Below are 22,515 nucleotides of genomic sequence, written 5' to 3' on the forward strand. Positions count from 1 at the left end.
AGAAGGACACCAGGGCAGTCAAGATAGGCAGTGACCACACAAAGACATTTTGGCTTTGGTTTGACAGAAGTATGGACAACAGTCTCTGTTTCCTGTATCACAGGTTTTCCTGACAGGTTGTGCAAGTTAGGACTTTTGATCTTAATATTTGTACAGCTTGTGAGTTAGGTGAATTATTTCCACTAAACAAAAGTTTTCACAAACACAAGCATCCAGATGGCCTATTTCAGCTCCCCCTCACCAGGCACTATGTCAATATGTTTCTTATCAGTTTTAAAATTTTCTCCCTAAATTTCTCTTCGCCTGTTGCTCAATGTGGTTGAAGAGGCCCAATTAGTGTGATCCCAGCTGGGACTTTTGGATGGGAAATATGCAAGGCTGCCAGATGAGATCATGAGTCCGATCTAATGTTTATCTGTTAAATCTGTTTATAACTGCTTACTCTTGACTTGCAAAGTTCTAAAGCAGCCATTTGACGTCACTGGGCTAGGGACCGTGCCTGTGCCAGTCAGTATAGAGCTGCCATGATGCAGGGTTATTGGACTGTTTTCTTTTTCTCAATGACTACATGCTTGGGTCTTGACAAACAGCTTGGTCCAGCTAGCCACCTCAACAAAATTTGAAATAGGCGTCCACAAAAGTTACACCACCAAAAGTGACTCATAACCCAAATACAATGTAAAAAAAAAATGAAAATAATAAATGCCCAGTGTAGGATTGTTTAATAAGTTCTAGAGTCTGTCAGATTGTTCTTCTGTGCTTTTCTTTATGATGGTCCTGCATTTTTGGATGGTTCTATAACCTCCCTAGGACGGTACAGCACATAATTTAAAAGTTGTTCTGAAAAACAACTAATGAAGATGAATGTGAGGAATTTGTTAAATTTCTAATTAGAGTCTTTGCTTGAAGAAAAGTGGGTTTATTTATTTATTTTTAAAGATTTTATTTATTTGAGAGAGAGACAGAGCACAAGCAGGGAGGAGAGGGAGAAGCGGGCTCTGGACGTGGGGCTCGATCCCAGGACCCTGAAATCATGACCTGAGCCAAAGGCGGAGGCTTAACCCAACTGAGCCACCTAGGCATCATGAAAAGTAGGTTATTTAAATCTACTAAGCATTCACATAAGAAACTGGAAAACACAGTGCTACTAAAAGAAATCCTAAGGAAGTTTAAAGAAAGAAAAGTAGCCAGAAATGTTAGCATTATCCTTTCCCCAAGGGAACAAGCAAGAAGAGCCACAGATTCTCACAAATAAACTGGTTTACTCCAATAAGTATATGTGGAAATCTCAAGTTCATCACATATTACATGGCTTTGTGAAACAGCCCTCAGACTGCATTGTGGCCTTTTTTGAGCATCTAACTTACTTAAACTCCCTTTTAAAAATGGTATCTTGTATTGACCTTGACCTTTCTCCATGGTTCTTCAGGTGTTTCAGAAATGCTGAGAATCTATTTGCTTCTATTGTAAATGTAAGTAGAAAATATAGTTAGTGTTTGTGGAACACGGAAGTGCAAAGAATGAGTTATTTGCTAGGACTCTTTGCTAAGAAGCCAGGGTAGTTTTAGAATGAACACTCTCTAGGCCATTTACATTGCTGATTGTTCTGCAGTGCAGCACATTTTGGCCCCTTAAATCACTCTTTATTGTAAAATCACTTTTATTTTTTTTAGTGAATGATCGTACCATCCTAATGACTAGGGGTTACAGAGCTCCCTTCCACACTGGCTTTGTGTTTCTGATAATAATCTATACTACACAGATTTTAACTTTTGGTCCACAAAGCTTTTGTCTTATTCTGTAACTGGAATGCTTTAGAACATTTTATACACTTGGGGAGTAGGAATGGGACTTGACCCCCTTAAAATGAGATAGGGTGTTTTTTTTTGTTTTTTGTTTTGTTTTTTTAAAGATTTATTTATTGGGTGCCTGGGTGGCTCAGTTGGTTAAGCGACTGCCTTCGGCTCAGGTCACGATCCTGGAGTCCCAGGATCGAGTCCCACATCAGGCTTCCTGCTCAGCAGGGAGTCTGCTTCTCCCTCTGACCTTCCCCCCCTCATGCTCTCTCTCTTTCTCTCTCTCTCTCATTCTCTCTCTCAAATAAATCTTTAAAAAAAAAAAAGATTTATTTATTTGACAGAGAGAGGGAACAGAAGCAAGGGGGAGCGGGAGAGGGAGAAGCAGACTTCACGCTGAGCAGGGAGCCCGATGCGGGGCTCGATCCCAGGACCCTGGGACCATGATGTGAGACGCTTAACGACTGAGCCACCCAGGTGCCCCCAGAATAGGTGTTTTGACATGACCTTTGTCAATGATTGTGTTCTTGTTTCCTTACAAGTACATACAATGTGAGGTGTTTTCTTTCTTTATACATAGTGTAAATTTTTCATGCCATTTTTAATGGATATTTAATAATTATTACATAGAAACGTTAAAAACTTTGAAATTATAGAACCACAATAGTCAAGGATTTTTATATACATAAAAATAAGTAGGGGAGAAGAAATAGAGTAAATCCTTCTGAAATATGAAGTTATATATATCTGCAATGTAAATATGGGATTAGGAATAAGAAAACAGGTTTTGGTGGTTTTTTCTTTTGGAGGGGGGAGAGCACATGCTTCTGCACAAGCAGCGGGGTCAGAGGGAGAGAATGTTAAGCAGGGTCCACGCCCAGCACAGAGCCCAATGGTGGCAGGGGGCAGGGGGTGGCTCCATCTCACAACCCTGAGATCATGGCCTGTACCAAGCAAGATTCAGATACTTAACCCACTGAGCCACCCAGGTGCCCCAGAAATAAAACAGTTCTAATGAACATGATTTATACTGACTAAAATCTTAAAAATACTACTATCTAAGAAGACTAATATTTATAGAAAAACCAGGAAGCATATTTTGAGGACTAAAATTTCTAAAAATGTAAGTTTCATTTGAGAATTACTGAAAAATTAAGTGGTACCTTGAGTAACCTGGACATTGAATAGAAGGTTCTAAGTTTTTTTTTTCCTAGCCATTGTGGGGCAAGTTGATTTTAAAGATTAATGTTTTAAGATTAAAAGATCTGAATAATTCCCCTAGAGAATGTAGTTGTGTAGGTAAACTGGTAACCAATGGTTCTCTTGTATTTTGAATCACTTTAATCCATTTTGTCCTTTGTTTGCCTTACATAAGACATCACTCAAAAAGTAAATGGATGAATAAATACGCAGAACTTAAAAAGTAAATTTGGAAACATATGGGAAATGAAAATAAATTTAAATGGAATGGAATTCACTTCATGTTCTCCAGCAGAAGGTTAGTTTATAATAAAGGAGCATAAACAGGCAAAGTATGAAAGTGTTTCTATACTTTCAGAAATAGGAATAAAAATTAGAGTTCACACAAATTACAGTAATTTTTTTCATAGAATTTTAGTATTCATATAGAAGGCCAATGTAATGTGCAAATGGACATTAAACCAAAGGCAGAAGAAACTATTCAGGATTACAGGTTATGGATACACCTCAATGAAAAAAAGCAAACAAGGTTATGAAAGAGAATCAGGCTGTTTACACATCTTAGAATGCTAAATAAATGAATGACAAAACTAATGGAGGTTTTTAGGTTTAGAAAAGTCCTAGGTAACTATGGTAGGAAGATGCTGACTTTTCTAACACTTTACGATGTCCTCTTCGTTTATCTGTGGGCGTGTTCACCAAATTCTAAAAACATCCTTAAAACGATCTTAAAAATGAAATTCACAAATATTAAATATGTACTGTGTATTTGATATATTAGGGTAGTTCTGTGTGTGCAGAAGATTGTTTCCGTGTTAATACCTGTGAAAAGATACTAAATCTCTACATTAAGGCTAAGAGAGGAGAACAGAGAAAGTTTCTTCTTGGTAACCAGTTATCATGTCTGGGAGGCTTTCTAGCCGAAGACAGTGTAATAAAGGTGTCAGTCAGGCTGACCTGGTTCAAATCCAGGTTCTGCCACTTAACTGATTTAAGACCCTTCTCTGGACCGCAGTTTTCTTCCCATTAATTTTTTTTTTAAAAATATTTATTTGAGAGCAAGAATGAGATAGAGCATGAGAGGGGGTAGGGTCAGAGGGAGAAGCCGACTCCCTGCTTAGCAGGGAGCCTGATGCGGGACTCGATCGCGGGACTCCAGGATCATGTTCTGAGCCGAAGGCAGTCACTTAACCAACTGAGCCACCCAGGCACCCTCACATTAATATTTTTTTTTGATAATACCTATCTCAAAGGGCATAAGGATCAAAGAAAATGAGATTTTTTAAAAGCCACTGGCCACTCAGTAGTAAAAATTCTGGTAATTGGGATGATGATCTTCACAAAGGACTGGCTTTTATTCCTTAAGCCCACTTTGCTACAGTCTCATTTTAAAATAATGTCTGTGGAATTCCATATTCCACTGGGTTCAGAGTACTTCTGAACATTGATTTATATTGTAATGTAATTAATGATAAATTGATTCTTTAGTCCTTTCTTGGAGCTTTTTTGGGAAACAAAGTTGAAGTGTTCTTAATATTTATTAATTTTCAATTATAGTGAGCCTTCAAAATATAGTGAGCCCAACAAACAGCCCCTCCTCACCCTTTTCTGTCAAACTAATCATGCACGTTTCTTTGTCCATGTCAGGTTCCAGTTGAATCTGTTTAAAACCAAAGACCCCGCATCCATTCCATATAAAGTATTTTATTTAGCAGCCAGTGAGATTCCTTAGTTAATTTGAACAAGCCTTTTTTGCATGGAGAAGTTTAGCCTCAGCCCTGTCAGGTCACCAGTAAGTAGCCTTGAGGTGATGCATCACAATGGAGGCAGAGCGCTGATTGAAGTTGCTCAGAGGTGAGATCCGTTTTGACTCACTTTAAGTTCAGTTCTCTACAGCACAAGGAGTACTTTGCAGTAAACTTCCGAAGTTTGGACTTAACTGTTCACGTTCTTTACAACTAATTTGTGTCTAAGCCCCAAACTCTTGTTTGGAAGGAGCTTCATAGAGTTTTTTAAAAACAGGTTTACAGAGCAAATGCTACCCTCTTTCCTTATTTTTGTATTTTTACCGTATTCATCAGAGAACAGACTTTTCCCACCTATGAATTGATTTATCTGTAGTGGCATTAATAAGTGACTTTGAGAACCAAATAATATATTGATGTAGATGGCACTCATTTTTGTTCTCAGTAAAGTTGAGGGTATAAAGTTATTGACTTCAAAAATATTTTTAATACTTATTTTTAAACGTAATACAGCCTTCCTTTTTAAAGAATTGCCATTATCCTGTTGTGCTGTCTACAAATCAGTAACAAGCTTATACATTTTCTACTTCCTCTTGGTATTTGGCTTGGTATTTGGCCTAAACTTGGTTATGCATAGGTTGTGCATATGCATCTGTGTAGGAGACTCCCCTGGTTCCTGTTTAGGGGAGGCGTGGTCATTGCTCAAAAACTGGAAAGCACAAACAGGGCTGTTCTAAAAATGTACTAGGAGGCCTGTTGTGGCCTCTGTGTCTGATCTTTAAATGGAAGTCTTCCCACAATGGTTTTGGAAAGTTAAGGCACCTTTTTTCAGTTGTAGAGTTTGTTAATATCAGCACTTTTTTTTTTTTCCTCTCCTCCCTTCATCTTTTTTTCTTCTACATCAGCCACTAATAAAGACTCAACATAAACTTGGCAGAATTATCCTTAAAGGAGATAGAGAAAGTTAAGATGGTACCTCAAATGATCCAACAAGCACTTTTGGTGAATCTAAAAGTGTGCTAAATGTATTTTCTTAGTCTGCCTACCTTACAAGTGGGACTTACTCTTCATATGCTTTTCTACATAGACATAGAATACTTGCTTTTATATCATTCTAAGACTCCTTACATTGCACAGTGTTAATCATCTAACATATCTCAGAATTCATAAGGTATTTTCATACAAACCCACACACCTCTCGTCTTACTTTGCCTGGCTTGTGCCTAGTATGTGTTAGATACAGAGGCAAGTTGGTCTCCTTTTCAATAATTAGAAGATTGGTTTGTAATTAGTATGATTAGTCTTTTCCTTGAAAAGCTGTTACCAACTTTGAAACCAGTAGCCCTTTTATCTTAAAGGACCTGTATGGTCATCTGTTAATGACATTTTGGAAATGTAATTAGTAAATATTTAGAAACTCCTCCCTTCCCAGTTTGATCCTGGGTTTTTTGTACTTGGTACAAGCTGTAGGAGCACATGTGTGGCCTTTATGGAAGTGATGCTCCTAATTAATCCTCATTAGGGATTTAATCTTTTTGTAGTTAAAATAATAAATTTGCACATAAACACCCTTGCTTTCTCATCAGTTATACTATGTGACCAAAGAAGTATATTTTCTAAATGGACCTGGTTTAGTAATAAAAACGACGGCTAAGAATAGGGTTGTGATTTCTTCTGTTTTATTGTTTTCTTTTTTTAAAACTTCATGCCAAATGCACTGATTTAAAGCCCGTTGATTTGGGCTTTACAGAGATAAACCATATAACCTAGAAATCACTTAAACTGACACACATTACGTTTTATCACTCAAAAATTTTTGCTAGGACAGCCGTAAGGCTCTGGACAAGTACAGGTAGATACTAGGTTGAGGCAGAACCTCTTTATTTTCCAGATAAGTGAAGTTAGCCATTAAAATTCTGAGGGTTTTGGGGTGTCCATGGAAGCAACAGATAGAGTAGATTGTCACTTGGCCACCATTAAGTGGATGTGGACCATCACAAGTTTTGTTTTGTTTTTTAAATTTTATTTATTTATTTGACAGCGAGAGAGGGAACACAAGCAGGTGGAGTAGGGGAGGGAGAAGCAGACTCCCTGCTGAGCAGGGAGCCCGATGCGGGGCTCGATCCCAGGACCCCGGGATCATGACCTGAGCTGAAGGCAGAGGCTTAACAACTGAGCCACCCAGGCCCTCTCCCCACACACTTTTTTTTTTCCCCACAAGTTTGTTTTGATACCACCTCAATATCTTGTTAGGGTCAAAAACTTAAGATATTGCTAGGATCTGCTTCCTTTCAAGCTTTCATTGGTCATGCCATTTGTTTAAGTGCCAACATTCAGTAGGTAGCAGGACCAAAAGGTAGAAGACGGTCACGTAGCTAATACCTTCCCCCTGAAAAGGGGGGGGATGTTTGTGGGTATAGTCATCCCAACAGTGAAAACATGAGAGGAGGCAGCCCTAGGACTACACAGCGAACGGACTGCTGGCAGCACCAGCCACATCTGGTATCTGTGTGTTAAGGATTCTGAGTATAATGCCTTTGTCCCTACCAGAACAGTTGACCTCCATTTACCTTCAAAATCCTTGGAGTAAAAATATTAACGTCAAGATTCCTGAATGAAAGAATACCATCTGCACTCTGGCCTATGTTTCTTTCCACGTAATATTACCCATTTCAAAGCGTCACGGGAAATTCTGCTTTAATGGGTAACTGTCCGTGCTTGAAGTGGAGACCTTTTACTAACACCGTGAGGGCCCAGGTCTTTCGATCATCCTTTTTAGGACAGTTTGAGAACATAGTGGCAAAAGTTCAAACAATCATGCCCTCTCAGCCCTTTGGAAAATAAACTCTGTTTGACTCGGATTCTGTTGACATGTTTAAGATTGAGTTTATAGCTTCTTCAAAGACCCTGTCATGACTTTATGGTCATCCTGTACAAAGCAGATTCTCCGAGGGCATGGTTATGTACACAGGGGGTGGCTGGCTAACAAAAAGTGTGCTTTAGTAGAAAGGAAAGAAATTTAGCTGGGGTGGATGGCCAAGTCAAATGGAGGTGTAGATACCTCTGAAGTACTTCTACCTAATTCTCCCATAAAGTGGATCCATTCTCTGCAGTTAGCAGTCAGTCCCCCCAAGAGCTTCTCAGACTATGTGAACTAACAGAAATGGGCAAGGAAGGAGGACGTGCACCATCACCTTCCTGAAGTGGGGGTCAGTGGCTGAGGGAAATGAAACCAGGCGGAATGACAGAATAATTTGAAACTGCACAGCACCAGTTTGGACAACAGTTCAGATAATCCTGCTGCTTTCTCCAGTTGTGGGAATCCCACAGTAGAGTTACGAATCTCCTTCTCTTTTACAACTGGCAGAAGCACCTTTCCAGAAAAGCCAGAAGAGAGAACAAATCCTCAGCAGTCCCTGTTGAGGAGTGGTGGCTCCTTAGCTGATGAGCACTAGGCCACAGGAATGTTAATCCTAGGCCAAATACTAACCATTGACATGAACTGTTTTCTTAAAAGCAACTCTGAGATACGGACTATTTTCATTTCCAGTTTATGGCCGAGGAAACTGAGGCACAGAGGTTCAGCAACATCCCCAGGATCAGCGGTGGGGGTAGATTTGAGCGCAGGCGGATTCCAGAGCACACACTCCTAATTGTCACAATTTAAGCCTCTTATTTGGAAGGAAGTTCCATCCAAAATTGGTTGTGACCTTGAATTGGGTTGTCTCTTGTAATGGTCACTATAACTGTAGCTGATACTTCCAGAAAACCAGTGTCGTTTGTTTGTTGCCTTTCACCATACGAGGAAGGGGGACCCACCAGGACCATCTTCTCCAAGTTTCATGTCTAGTCCTGGACTTAGGGGGAAGAAACAAGGTTTCGCTCATTTTTGTTGTTGGGGTGCGTAAATCCTCTTTTAACTGGTTTATAGGTTTCACCATAGGAGTCTGGCTTGGTGGTGAGGGTATGAACTTGAATGCTGTAGTTTGTTGACATGAGTAAAAGTGAAGCCAAGGATAAAAACTGTATTCTAGGAAGTAGCCCAGTCACTAGGAAATATTATCAAGACACATTTATTCCAGACCCAGGATGGCTAGTGAACGATGATAATGGGTTTCTCTACTGTGGCCAAGCTGATTCTGTTAGAACACTGAGAACTGAGCTTGTCACAGAATGTTATCAGAGGAGAACTTACATAAGCTAAAAATGAAGGATAAACCTCGGAGACCTTTCAGGATGGGTGTGGATGTGTGTTCCTTTGTCACTAAAATTTTCAAAGCAGGTTAGTTTCATTGTGTTTTATGGAACATGTGGTTTAGAAACAAAATTATACAGATTTTTTTTTTTATTCAAGGGGTTAAAAACAAGGACACGTGACCTCTTAAAAACCTAATATTCACTTGGAAGAGTATTCTATTAGGCAGTGGAGCAAGGAATTGTACCTGGATGCAAGGCTTGACTTCAATCCAAGGGCCACATATACTTACAGAGAGCCCTGGGAAAGGGGTCTCTCCAAGTATAATCGAGATACATTACCAATAGAGAGGGACACATTATTTTCAAATGACTGTTTAGGCAAGGAAGATAATGAGTAAGTAAATCAGATTATGCTAAGGTGAATCCAGAGCAAGGATTTTGAGGTAGTTGGATTAAGAGAAAGAACAAGGCATAACTGCTCCGGTAGTTTCTCGGTGGGCAGGGGCCCAACAACACAGGCTGTTGTGTTAACAATCCTGATGTTTCCACAAGCAATGTCCTTATTTATGGAAAGTATGAAATATGGTTTACATGTGACAGCTTCTTCTCACTTCATTCCTTGTCGGATCCCACATCTACCTAAATTTCAACACTGGAAACTGAACAACCACCTCCGTTATTTTCAGAAGATAATGTAGTCTTTGTCAGATAAACAGCTTCACAGAACTGTAATGTACATGTGCACGCAATCACGGGAATCAGAAAATTGAATTCTGGGGCGCCTGGGTGGCCCAGTCGGTTGGGCATCTGCCTTCGGCTCGGGTCATGATCCCAGGGTCCTGGAATTGAGCCCTAAGTCAGGCTCCCAGGGGACCTGCTTCTCCCTCTCTTTCCTTACCCCACCTTGTGCTTGCTCTCTTTCTTCTAGCAAAAATAAAATCTTAAAAAAAAAATTGAATTCTGGATTCTCCCAGTCAATTGTAAATTTAGGTGGATTACTTTTGTGGATCTTAATTTCTCCGTCTATACTAGGAAGTTATTGGCCTTCTGGGCGAGACTGTATTGATACTATAACAGACTGCCCTTGTAGCGGAACTGTAACATCCTCAGGATGCCAGTATGGTCTTAAGTCTTGTAACAACCGCAAAGCACCCTCACACATTTCCAAATATCCCTAAGGAGTTTGCAGGGGTGGGGGACAGGGCCAGTGAGGAATACTACCCATGATTAAAAACTATAAGATTAGGTGGTCCCAAAAATTAAGTCCTGGCCTTCTGTGATTTTCATGCTTTATATAGATCGCCCTCTACAACTTATCGACTTACTGTCAGAGAACCCAGACCTCTACCAGCAATGTGCTTCTGTGATTTTACTCAGATAACTTGGGGTTGTTTGTTTTTTTTTTTTTTTTTTTTTTTACATTTTATAAATGGTAATAGAAACTTTTACACTTTATAAGTGGTAGACAATTTTTACTCATTCGTTTTCAGAAATGGTATGTTGGAAGAAATTTTTGAAATTGCAGTATTGATCCCCCCCCCACCACCACCACCACGCTATTTCCTTTCTTTCAATCATCTTTTCTGTTTATATTTAAACACACAGCTCTTCCTTTAAGTTCCCTCCACACCTTGTTTCTGATTCTCATCTCCACCGGAACAGATTACCCAGATGCATGTTTCTTTTTGGCTTCTCTTGAGTCATTTTAAGGTTCCAACTGAATATAACAGTTGTTTTCAGACTCCTAGGGAAACTTTTGCATGTACCTTGCCTAGAGTCTGTTTCTAATCTGAATATTTTATGCTGCCTGTGAAAGAGAAAGCTGACAATTCTCAGAAAGCTGTAAATAAATCGTGGTCCCCTCAGACTTCAGAATATCTCTAAAGTATGGATTTAACCTCCTAGTTTCTGAAAGGAATGACATGTCCATCAATTTTGAGAAAACCGTTTGTATTTCTAACTTTTGTTTTTAACTTCTAGAAGGTAAAAGTTAATTCTTTGAACCTCATTTTTTATATGTTGAAAGATTTGTGGTCTCCAGGTTATTTCCTTTCCTGTAGCCAAAATGCTCTTTGAAAATAGGAGGCCTTTATAAACTGTTTTAAAATACAACAGCATAAAGAAATGTGAGTCAAAACCGCAGTGAGATGCCACTTCATACCTGTTAGGATGGCTAAGGTAAAGGCAGTGACAAGTGTTGGTGAGGATGTGAAAAAATTGAGACACTCATATATTGGTGTGGGGTTGAAATGGTGTAGCCACTTAGGAAGACAGTTTCGCAGTTCTTCGAAAAAGTTAACATAGAGTTCAGCAATTCTACTCCTACAGAGTTGTGTCTGCACAAAAACTTGTACACAAGTGTTCATAGCAGCCCCCCAAAAAGTGGAAACAATCCAGTGCCCGCGAGCTGATGAAAGGATAAACAAAATATATTTGTACAATGGATTATTTCTCGGCAATAAAAAAAAACAGTGAGGTTCTCCCATGTGGTGTAAGAAAGAAACCAGTCACAAAGGACCATGTATTGTATGATTCCATTTATAGGAAATATCCAGGATAGCACAGACCCTGGAAGCAAATTACTGGTTGGAGGGGTGAGTTGAAGAGGGGAGAGAGGGAGGAATGAGAGACCGCTAATGGGTACAGAGTTTCTTTTGAGGGCTTTTAAAAATGTACTAAGCTCTATAGTGGCGATGGTTGTACAACTCAGTGACTATATGAAAACTCATTGAGTTGTGCCCAAAAGGGTGAATTTTATGATATGTAAACTATACTTCATAAAGCTATGAAAGATAGCATATGGTATTCTAGCAACTTTAAGAATGACATTTTAGTTTTTAGGTAAATCAACATTAAATAGAAACTGAAGTCATAGATTTTAATATTCAGTCATTTAGCAAGAAAGGACTTGAATATATTTTTGTGGTGGGATGAAAAATCTTTTGAAGGTAGTATAGCATAATTAAGCCACCTCCAACTTGTGAATCTCTTGGCCATATCTTCCCCCCACATACTGTGACTGGAAATCTTTGGAGTACAACATATATAGATAATAAGAATCATTCTCTTTTATTTATTAACTTGTTCTGGTCAGCAGAAGGGGAGGGAACCAATTTATCAGCTTGTTCTAGTCAACTGTAGCAGAGGAAACTTGGTATTGGAGCACTAAGTTTCTTATGGAAGAAGCTCAGAGGTTGCTGAGAAAATGGATAGTTGTTGACTAAAACTCAACCAGAGTTGTGATCATAATAAATTAGTATATAAATGCTTTACAAAACCTGCATGCCATCAACAGAGTATTCCAGTCTCTTTAGCTACTCCTAAGAATTGAATGAGTTCTTCCTTCCCCATTGATTCTGTTTAATGTACCACTGTTTACAGAAACTAGCAATGTTAGTTCAACTTTTCTGTTTGATCTTTGAAAATTTAGAAGGAAATCAGTGCTCCCCCTCTCCACCCCTCCCACTGCCCCATGCCCCAGTCCCGCCATACTGATTTCTTCTACCTTGTGGGATAATCATCCCTATCTTCAAAAAGAGAAATAAAAGCATTAAAAGTTACAACTTGGGCTCAGTGTGTGATAAGAAAGGCCAGCAGTGAACACCAGGTAGATGAGCTACCACCTGGTGGAGCTCTGAGTCTTAGGAGTTTATTACAACAGGTTATGAAATAACCCTAGAGATTTATTGGGGGTCTCTGCTTGGGTAGTAAACCTGAAGAGGCACATCAGAACTCCAGCTCTCAAAAGGTCTGCGGTTTAGTACCAGAAACCAAGATAAGGAGGAAGGTGTGGAGTGGGGAGAAGACAAGATCCAGGTACTGAGATTAGATTAGGAGCTCAGAGAGTGGTCACTACTAAGTTTGACCTTGACTTGAGCTCCCTTCCTCAGGTTTCTTATTTCCTGGACACAGGATGGTTTCATTGACTTCATTTGTAAAGGTTAGAAGATTCTCAAGGCTATGGAAGAACTGAGCACATTATTACAAAAGAAAATGGATTTTTATATGCTGAGATTTTATTGTACTGTGTATATGGTTTCTGGTGACAGATGACTTTCATTCTGTATTAGAAAGTCTGAATGAATTGGTTAAAACCTATAACATAAAGGGCATTTATTTCTCCTCTTCAGCGTAGACACCTGGCTAAGCAGGGTTTTCTGGATGCCCTACATTCCTTTCGAGCAGGAGTGGGTTTTCATTTGGAGTTGGGCAGGGAGAAGGGGGCAATAAAAAGCTTATTAGAATCAACCAGGAAACTCTTTCAGCATATGAAATTGAATCTTATGAAATGGCTGCTACTTTATTACTTTGACCAGAAAAAAAAAGCAGTTTCATTTGATCCAATACATCCAATACAGATCAGATCTGCTGGATTATTGGATTGGAAGGGGGGGGGTGTGAAATGCCTAGGAGATTTTTGATAGGAAATGACCTTTTTCCTAAAAGAACTGGATAGCTTACTGGGTGGCTTGTGACCGTCTGCCTGAGGAGAGCAGAGTCCACTGACCATGGAATGAGTGGTAGAGGCAGCCTTTTACTTTCCACTAGTTTCATATCATTCACCAAATGGAATAATCCTAAACATTGGAACTTACAGGGAGAAACCAGGCATCAGACACAACTCAGCCTTGAGAATGCTCCCTCCCCTAGCTTCAGGCTATGAACTTCACTGATCCTTTATAAGAGTTATTTATTACAACAGTGTTAGCTCCAGTTTATCTTTACCCTTCCCTTCTCTTTCCCCCTTGTAAAAACATTTTAACATATTTATTAGAAGTTGAAAATGAAATAAAAATTAACTACAGTAAATTTGATTAGAAACGTCTGGTTATTTAGATGCTTACTTTTAAAGGTTCAGTATTTTAGGAAATCACAACAGGTGGCAGGGAGGTGTTAAAATTTTAGGTCCTCAGCTTTTGGATGGGTTGTTGAATCAACATTAATTTTTTTAAGTGGTAGAACAGTTTTACCTGTTATGAATACATAAAGACAAGGATGGGGAGAGACCCAAATGGAATACAAACCAAAAGGAATGAATCTGACTGTATTTCAGGTGAGTAATAGAACCACACTAAAGTGGGGGAGAACTAACCCAAATAATTCTTGAATATACATCCTGGCTGTATACTTTTAGGCTAAAAAGTCAAAAAGAATTGTAAATATTGAACTTTAGTTAACAAGTTTGTTTTTATGTTGTTACTGTTGTAGTAGTTCTGAAACTACTTGTGCATTCCTGGATTGAGCAAATAAATGTATAGTGGATAATCTGTCTATGAAACAAATAAATGTATAGTGGATAATCTGTCAGTGATGCAGAGAAGGAGTTAGAAATATGGAAAGGGAAGACTAGAATTAACGCAGTGGTATGAGGTTGGAATTGGAGCTATCAGTACAAACTTGTGCTTTTAATGTATCTAAATAGATGTAGAGAGATAGATACGGATGTGGAAGTGTGTGTGTACATACAGACCTGGGACAATCTTGAGTACCAAAACAAATAGTAAATATAAATCATCAAGTTAAATAAGCTATGAATCAGTACCGATGTAGGAGTGAACAAATGAATGAATAAATAATAAATGGAGCAGAAAGGTAAGCTTTTCCTTAGAGTAGAGAAAACACATATAGAAGAAATGATGGGATTAGCAAATCACCATTTGACAATTGCAATAGTAGTGATTGCTTCAGGTGAGAATCAATAGATGTTAAATTAATGGGTGAAAGCTTAATGAGAAACAAGATATTTATATAGTCTTAAGTATCTCCCTGAGATCTTTATTAATTAAAAAAAAAAAGTAACCTTATAATGGAGAAACTTGGCAAGTGATCAAAGTTATCACTAGTAATGGGACAAAAATGACATCATGTGCCTCCTGATCCAGTACACTGAGAACGACACATCTCTTCTGTGATATTCCTGCCAAAAATGCATAACCTGAATCTAATCAAGAAACAAATCAGATAAACCCAAACTGAGGGACATTCTACAAAATAGCCTGTACTCCTAAAAAATGTCAAGGTCACAGAAGACAAGGACAGAGGAAGATACTCCAGGAGACTAAAGAGATGATAGCTGAAAACTATATATGACTTTGGATTAGATCCTGGATCAGGAAAACGGATGTCTTTGGTTTTGAAAAATCAAACTGTAAAGGGTAAAGGGGCATCGTGCTTCACCTTTTTTTTTTTTTTAAGATTTTATTTATTTATTTGAGAGAGAAACAGCACGAGAGGGGAGAGGGTCAGAGGGAGAAGCAGACTTCCCGCTGAGCCGGAAGCCCCATGTGGGACTTGATCCCAGGACTGAGGGATCGTGACCTGAGCCGAAAGCAGTCGCTTAACCAACTGAGCCACCCAGGCGCCCCATTGTGCTTCATCTTACTCTCTTACACAGTTCAGGGAGGGAAAAAAAAAGTGTGTGGACGAAATCTGGGCAAAGGGCATATAGGAATTCTTTTTACTACATCTTTTCTATAAATCAGAAGTTACTTCAAAATATTTTTTTAAAAACGAAACAGAGAACTCTAATATAGCTAGTCGAGTGCTGTGTGCTAGGATGTCTTCTGTTAGTTCTGCTCTGCCCCTCCTAGCGCTCCATAGGAAACTGCTTCTACCAGCTCTCCTTCTTTCTCCTTTTAATCTGATTTTATAAATTCTAACTTTACAAATGAAGCATATTTGTAAGAAACTCAATACGAAACTATACAAAACACAAGTTCTCTCCCCCTCCCCCACTATCACCACCAAAGTTACCACTATTTACAGGTTAATTGGTCACACCATGAACATTCCTGGGCTTGCACAGGTAGTGTTCACATACAAGTGTATACGGTCTCCTCTGCCTGCCAGACTACTGAACATTGTTGATCTTTTTTTCTTAAACTTATGTTGCTGTCAGGCTGGGGTGGGTATAGCTTTGCCTCATTCTTTACCAGTAATTTCTCTAAATGAGTGCTTTCGTTGTCCCTAAAACTAGTTGTCAAGGACTGACAAACCGACCTACTTTAATTGTAGAGACACTGGGATAGCTGCTCGCTCACAGGTTTGAAGAATGTACCAAATAAACAAGCCTCCATCAGGCATCAGGAGAGCCCTGAAGACAGACCTCAGTGACAGGAACTGGGAGACCTTTTCTGTAGTAGGAGCCCATTCAGGTGACTTAGTGCCGACCACCTCCATTTTCCGTGTCTCTGATACTCAAGGTTGAAATCCTCAAAACAAAAAACGTTTGGTCATTTAGTGCAGCACCCGTTCCTTGAATATAGTCAGAGCTGCTCCTAGGGAGGTAAGGGCTCAGAAGGCAGACACTAGCCTCTGGGTGCCCTCCTAGAGAAGAGGGACCAGCAGAGCAGCCATCCCAAACTTCTTCTCTTTCCAGATCTGCTCTAATTGCTTCATGTCTGGTCTGTTCGGTGTCTCCTTTCAGTCCAACTGCCCTTTTACTACTGGAGTTATCCTCCACTACAGTGATTGTCAAATATCCCTAGGGATAGCCAGTTCTCAGGTCCCATCCTACATCTACTAAGTCAGAAACTCGGGAGATGTGGTGCTCAGCACTCTCGTTATTTAGGAAGTCAACCAGATGATTCTGATGTATGCTAACATTTGAGAATCACGGCTCTACTAAATCTGATCATATTATTTACCCAGTTTAAAAAATTTTAATAGCTCAGCTATGCACATATTCCAAAGTCCTAACTCAGGCATAAAAGGTCCTGTGATCTCACCACAGCCTGCTTGTGCAGTCCTTTACCCACCTCCCCTGCATGCATGTGCGTACATATGCACACTCACCCTTCTCTACATCCTGTCACACACAGCTTTGCTGAGCCCTTTCCTGGACTGCCACCTGGTCAGTTTCTGCTCTTCCATCCCTTCCTCTATGATGCCTCCACCTCCCTTCTTCCCCAGTCACTTTCTGCCTTGGCTGTGTTTCTCAGGAGGCCCTAAGCATTGTGTTGATCTGTTTAACCCGTTACTTTACCCACATAGCTCCGCCTCTAGAGGTGGGCTCTGAGCTCCTCAACGTAGGGACTTCATTTCATTGGTTCTTAACATCTCTGATGCATAACAAGGACTATGTGCTTGGTTAAATTTTTTTTTTTTTTTTTTTTTTTTTTTTTTTTACTTTTTAAAAGATTTTATTTGAGAGGGAGAGAGCAGAAGGAGGGAGGGGCAGAGGAAGAGGGAGAAGCAGGCTCCCCTCAGAGTAGGGAGCCTGACACAGGCACTGCTTGATCCCAGGACCCCAGGATGATGACCTGAGCATAAGGCAGATGCTTAACCAACTGAGCCACCCAGGTGCACCCCCCCTTTTTTTACTTTCTATCATGCAATTTCAAGCATACCAAAAAGTAGAGAATATAGTAATGAACATCCATTAACCCATCACCAGAATTTACCAACTTAACATTTTGCCACATTTGCTTCATCTTTTTTTTTTCTAAGTATTTTAAAGTAAATACATGATGTTGTATCATGACATTTGTCGTTATAGTCTTTGTATTTTAGTACTAAAAGCTAAGGACATTTTCCTAGAGTCACCATAATATCACATCTGATAAAATTGGCAATTCCCAAATATCACCTGTGCCCATTCTGTTTTGTTTTCTCTATTTTTCCACAAAAGGTCTTTTACATCTGGTTTGTTCTATCAAGGACCACACATTGCATGTAAAGGTAGGCCCATAAGGATATTTTAATCATTCTAGAATGCCTTTTTCCTTTTTTTCTTTCCCTTATTCAGTGAATAAACTTCTAGCTAATCTTTATCCCTACTCATGTGGGATAACATTAGTTCAAGACCAGTGACACCACTAAGGAGTTGGAATGATGTTGTATCTTTATGTTCAGAATGATTCAGTCTCATAGGGTCCCAAACCCATGATTTGCAGCTAATAAATCATTCCAGCACCAGCCAGAATGCACAAGTGGTAGAGAAACGAGAGCTACTTCAAATCTAGGCTTTGTGCATATTCACTTAATAGCTTCTCCATCTTGTCTTCAGAAAGTCACTGGAAGAGCTAGAATTCATTTAACAGTGACTCTCTGGATCTCTGTAGGCTTGAGTTTTCAGGATTTGGTAATTTTACCTTGCCCATTTTCTTGTGTTTCATTCTTTTACTAGCTTTTTCCTTATCCTTTTAGGACTCTGGGTTTTGATGGAGTTTTTGAGCAATAAAATGGCATTTTTAAGCTAACTTACTTAGAATGTTAATTCAGTATCAGTAGGACACACACATTTGCATTTGGAGGTTTAAGCCCACAATTCAGAAAAATCTCTTTTAACCTTTATTCACAAATAGTTCTTAAGCTTTATTTACATTTAAGAGAAAGGGGAAAAGAGCGTTTTTTTTTTTTTTTTTAAGTTCCTTCAGCAGAATCCTGAATGCAGTAACTGACTGAATTTGAAGCATAGTATGTAAATGCAGAGTCTGAATTTTCCTTAGGAGTTCCTAATTGCTCTTAGTAGCTTTTAAGATTGAATTATTAGGACTTCAGTGTTTACAATTCCAGGCCATACACTAGTTGAGTAAGACTGCTCCTGTGGGTTCAGTCACCTGTGATGAGGGGAGAGAGGGGCGTTGGAGATGGGGCTGGTGGAAAAGGGGAAAATTCCCTCTATGAGGGCTCGGAAGGTTCAGAAAAAGTACTGTGAAGTATTTTAGAAACTGTTGCCCGGGAAAGAAAACTGTGTTAGCATGTTAGCAAGACTAGCTGGGCTGCCCTAACAAAATACCATAGATTGGGATGGTTTAAACAGCAGACATTTAAGTCTCTCCGTTCTGGAGGCTAGAAAGGCCAAGATCGTGTTACCATCAGATTAAGTATCTGGTGAGAACCCTCTTTCTTGCAGTCCTCACTTGTCTGCTCATGGTGGCCTTTCCTTGGTGTCTGCTCTTGGAGAGCGGTCTCTGGTGTCTCTTCCTCCTCATCTAAGGGTATACTAATCCCATTTTAGGGGCCCACCCTCATGACCTCATCTAAACCTAATTACCTCCCAAGACCCCTTCTCCAAATACTATCACGTTGGGGTTAGGGCTTCAGTATATGAATTTGGGGAGAACATAAACATTCAGTCCATGACACCAAAGCATATGATTTGAAACTGCCCTGGTAGACTCTTAAGAATACTAGACTATTAAGGTACATTATTTGTCAACACTATCTTCATACCTCCCAGAGTTTGCCCTGGGTAGGGATTTCAGTCTTTGCAGATCATCGTGAACCTGTATTGGTTTGGTCACAGTGTTTCAGGCCACCTTAAAGAGAGACTGTTGGCTGTCCCTGTAGTCAGATCGGATTGCTTCTAAGTAACTTTATTCTCAAAGTGACATCATACTGATAGCCAGAAACTGTCCTTTCTGATCATCGTGTAAATAAGATATCATTTACAGGTTGAAAGAGAAGGGTTTCTCTTCGTTATAAGAGGAGTTTTGGTGAATTACAGGCAAAAAAAAGGAAAATTTGATTTTGAAACAGGCACAGAGGTAATCTTATCTTGACAGGGTTTAATGTGAAGTCACTCTGGCCAGAGAATAATCTTATTAGGGCTTTAATTAAAAGCACGAGGTGTTGGGTTGGTTTTCGTTTTGTTTTGTTTTTTAATGTTTTCTTATCTATCTTCCTCTTTTCTTTCCTTCCACTTCCATGTTCTCCTTAGCCCAGCTCCCCTACCCCCCCTTCATCATCCTTTAACATTTAAAATGTTTTTGGCTTGGCTGATCCCTCTGGATAGGAACTGAGCTAGGCAGGATATTGATTACCAAATATGGTATTGCTGCTAAAGATGTTAGAGGAATGTGGCTTGTATTCTAAGCCTCCGGCCTCTGAATAAGCTGCCAAACAAATTAGGTCATTTTAACTTCTGAGCTTGCTTTTTTTTTTTTTTTTAAATAAGGAGCTGGAACTCTGATTTGGAACACGATGGTGTTGTTACTTTAGCTCACACAGGGAGGAGGAATATGAAGAGGGGCTTGGGAGTGGGGGGAGACTCAGTTCATCATGTTTTAGGACAGGAGCCACCAGTGCAGGCGGTGTAAAAGTCAGGCATGTTGTGCAGAGCCTCTGTTGACCCTGGAACACCAGTGGAAGAGCTGAGGCATAGAATTCGGATGCGCCGCCTCATTGCCTTCTTGTTACTGAGGCTAGAAGCTCCAGAGGACCACTGACAGGTCCCAGGATGGTCTTCTCCGGTTACAGCGGCCCCAATCACAGTGATCAAGTTGATGTGGGCTCAGGTTTAGAAAAGTTTCTTCTTCACAGGAGGGTTGGTGGAGTTCAGTGCCAGGGAGGACACCCTGAAATCGATGGCAGATTGTTACTGTGCGTAGCTCATGGGGTGTCGTGTGAATACGCGAGTGCTTCCGCAACATACTTTTAAATGATAGCCAGGGGCTGACTACATTTGTCTCCCAGCAAAGACCACAGCTCTTCGGGTCCATATTTGGAAATATTTATTCTGTTGTGATATTAGCTTTGATAGAGTGAAATGCTCTTAAGTGGAAGCGGATGGAAGTAAACTCTGCTTCAGAATACTACTGTGTTCCTTTTCCTCATGTACATCTTTGGCAAGATAATACTGAGGTTTTCTAAGGTTAAACAAAAACTGAGACCAGTTAGGGAAAGAATTTCTTTTTACATTTCTTATAACTGGCACCCCCTTTTTGCTTCTTGTTGTCGGTTAGGGCTGTACAAAGTGGATTCCTTCTTTTCCTGCCCAAACCCGTTTGCCACCTTCAGTGGGTTTCTTCTCAGAGAATGGATAAATCAGGCTCACAAAGAAATTTCACCCACTCCAGGATGTCTGTAGGTCAGGGCTTTTATTGTACCTCCCTGAAGACCTCTGTTGCCTCCTTCCCCCTTATTTCTCTTATTGCTGCTACCATCCAGTCACAGGCTCTTCTTACCATCTTTGGAGCTGAGCCTGTGAAGTTCAGAGTTCATCCTGGTGCATGGAGTCAAGAGATTCTTACTGATTTCTGGTGGGAATTGCTTTGACTTTTCTTCAAGCTAATCAAGTAGAAAGGGGATTTGGGGGCCCATCGGCCCACATGTGCACTAAATGGAAAACCTGTATTCTTAGGATACTCCTTTTCAGAACTCCACCCCCTTTCCAGAACATACCATACAAATAGACGTGGGACCTGAGCCTGTTTCGGATGCACATTTATGCATTGGAATACATAGCATTGGAAAATAGATACCATGAGGTTATTCATTGTGCTTAGTAATGGAGGCGTTCTTTTTTTTTTTTTTTTTTTTTTTTTTAAGATTTTATTTATTTGAGAGAGAGCAAGCCTGAGTGGGTGGGGAAGGGCAGAGGGAGTGGGAGATGCAGAGTCCCCACTGAGGGCAGAGGTGGACTCTGGGCTAGATCTCAGGATGCTGAGATCGTGACCTGAGCTGAAGGCAGATGCTTAATAAGACTGAGCCACGTAGGTACCCCAATGGAGGTATTCTTGAATGGTGGGAGGGTTTCAAAATAGACTTGTCCTAAATCTTGTGTTTTTATGATGTTTGTTATGTATTGTTTTAGGTAAACTGCAATATAGGGTCAAGGGTAATTGAAATTACTACCCTGTCTTTGGCCGGTATAATCTGTTTTCTAATCATGTAGCTAATAGGCCAGCTGTAATCAAAACTAGGACTTTACCACATCAAGACATTAAAATTTTATATAAATTTATAAGCTAACTAGAATTAAATGATACCAGTTACATTGAAATCTTAAATCTTAGTTCCTGTTTTACTAACTCAAATATATGTATCACCATGAAGAAAGATCTCTAGTTAGGGAGGGGAATTTTCTCCCTTTATTTCTAGGTGATGAAACTAAGGCATTGAAGAATGACATTGTTTTAGGCCAGTGTCAGAACACTACGAAGGGCCTAGATCGCTACAATTTCCAGTATTACACAGAGCTTTACAGGAATTATTTTATTCTCATTGGTAGCCATTAATTGAAGTTTTTCACTATGCTAGGAATTTGCTGGTCCATATTTAAAACTTGAACCTAACGTTCAAAACCTAATGTTTTTGTTCAGGAAGAAAAAATAATTGAAAAAACATGTAACTAAATGTTTTAATTAAACAAAATCTCCCCTGACTTTCTGGCCATGTGGTATTACAGGTTTTCATGTATTCTATGTAAGTAGTGAGAACCAGGGTTCTCGCTGACCTTTTTTTTCTGATAGGCCAGGATTTACTGGTGTGTTTATTTTGTCACCATTCCGGTTTGACTCTAAGGAAATGAAAACATCTTCCATTTGTTCTTTATTTCCAAAGGGCATCCGCTTCGATCCTGAAATTCCGCAAACACTACGACTAGAGTTTGCTAAGGCAAACACGAAGATGGCCAAGAACAAACTAGTAGGGACTCCAAACCCCAGTACTCCTCTGCCCAACACTGTACCTCAGTTCATTGCCAGAGAGCCATGTAAGTTGATCTACTTTTCATTTAAAAAAAAAAAAAATAAAATAACCAAGAATTGTTTGTGTGCTGCACGTGAAATTACACCACAGGACGTAGAGCTAAGTGTCATTTTCCATTTCTGTGAAGAGGCTGTGGATTCTTC

The 22,515-nt window shown here is 39.7% G+C and overlaps 1 protein-coding gene across 13 annotated transcripts in view; it reads left to right on the top strand.

The window, feature by feature from the left end:
• Positions 1-22,515, top strand: part of RBPMS (RNA binding protein, mRNA processing factor) — a 173,333-nt gene that overhangs the window by 84,190 nt on the left and 66,628 nt on the right. For all 13 annotated transcript variants that reach the window (XM_073902398.1, XM_073902397.1, XM_073902396.1 and 10 more), the window contains one exon: positions 22,226-22,376. In XM_073902398.1, coding sequence (XP_073758499.1) covers positions 22,226-22,376 — 151 coding nt within the window. The remainder of the gene's footprint in view (positions 1-22,225; positions 22,377-22,515) is intronic.

The sequence above is a fragment of the Callorhinus ursinus genome, unplaced genomic scaffold (assembly GCF_003265705.2).
Source record: "Callorhinus ursinus isolate GAN/ISIS: 27379988/994484 unplaced genomic scaffold, GSC_fseal_2.0 scaffold17, whole genome shotgun sequence".
NCBI lineage: Eukaryota > Metazoa > Chordata > Mammalia > Carnivora > Otariidae > Callorhinus > Callorhinus ursinus.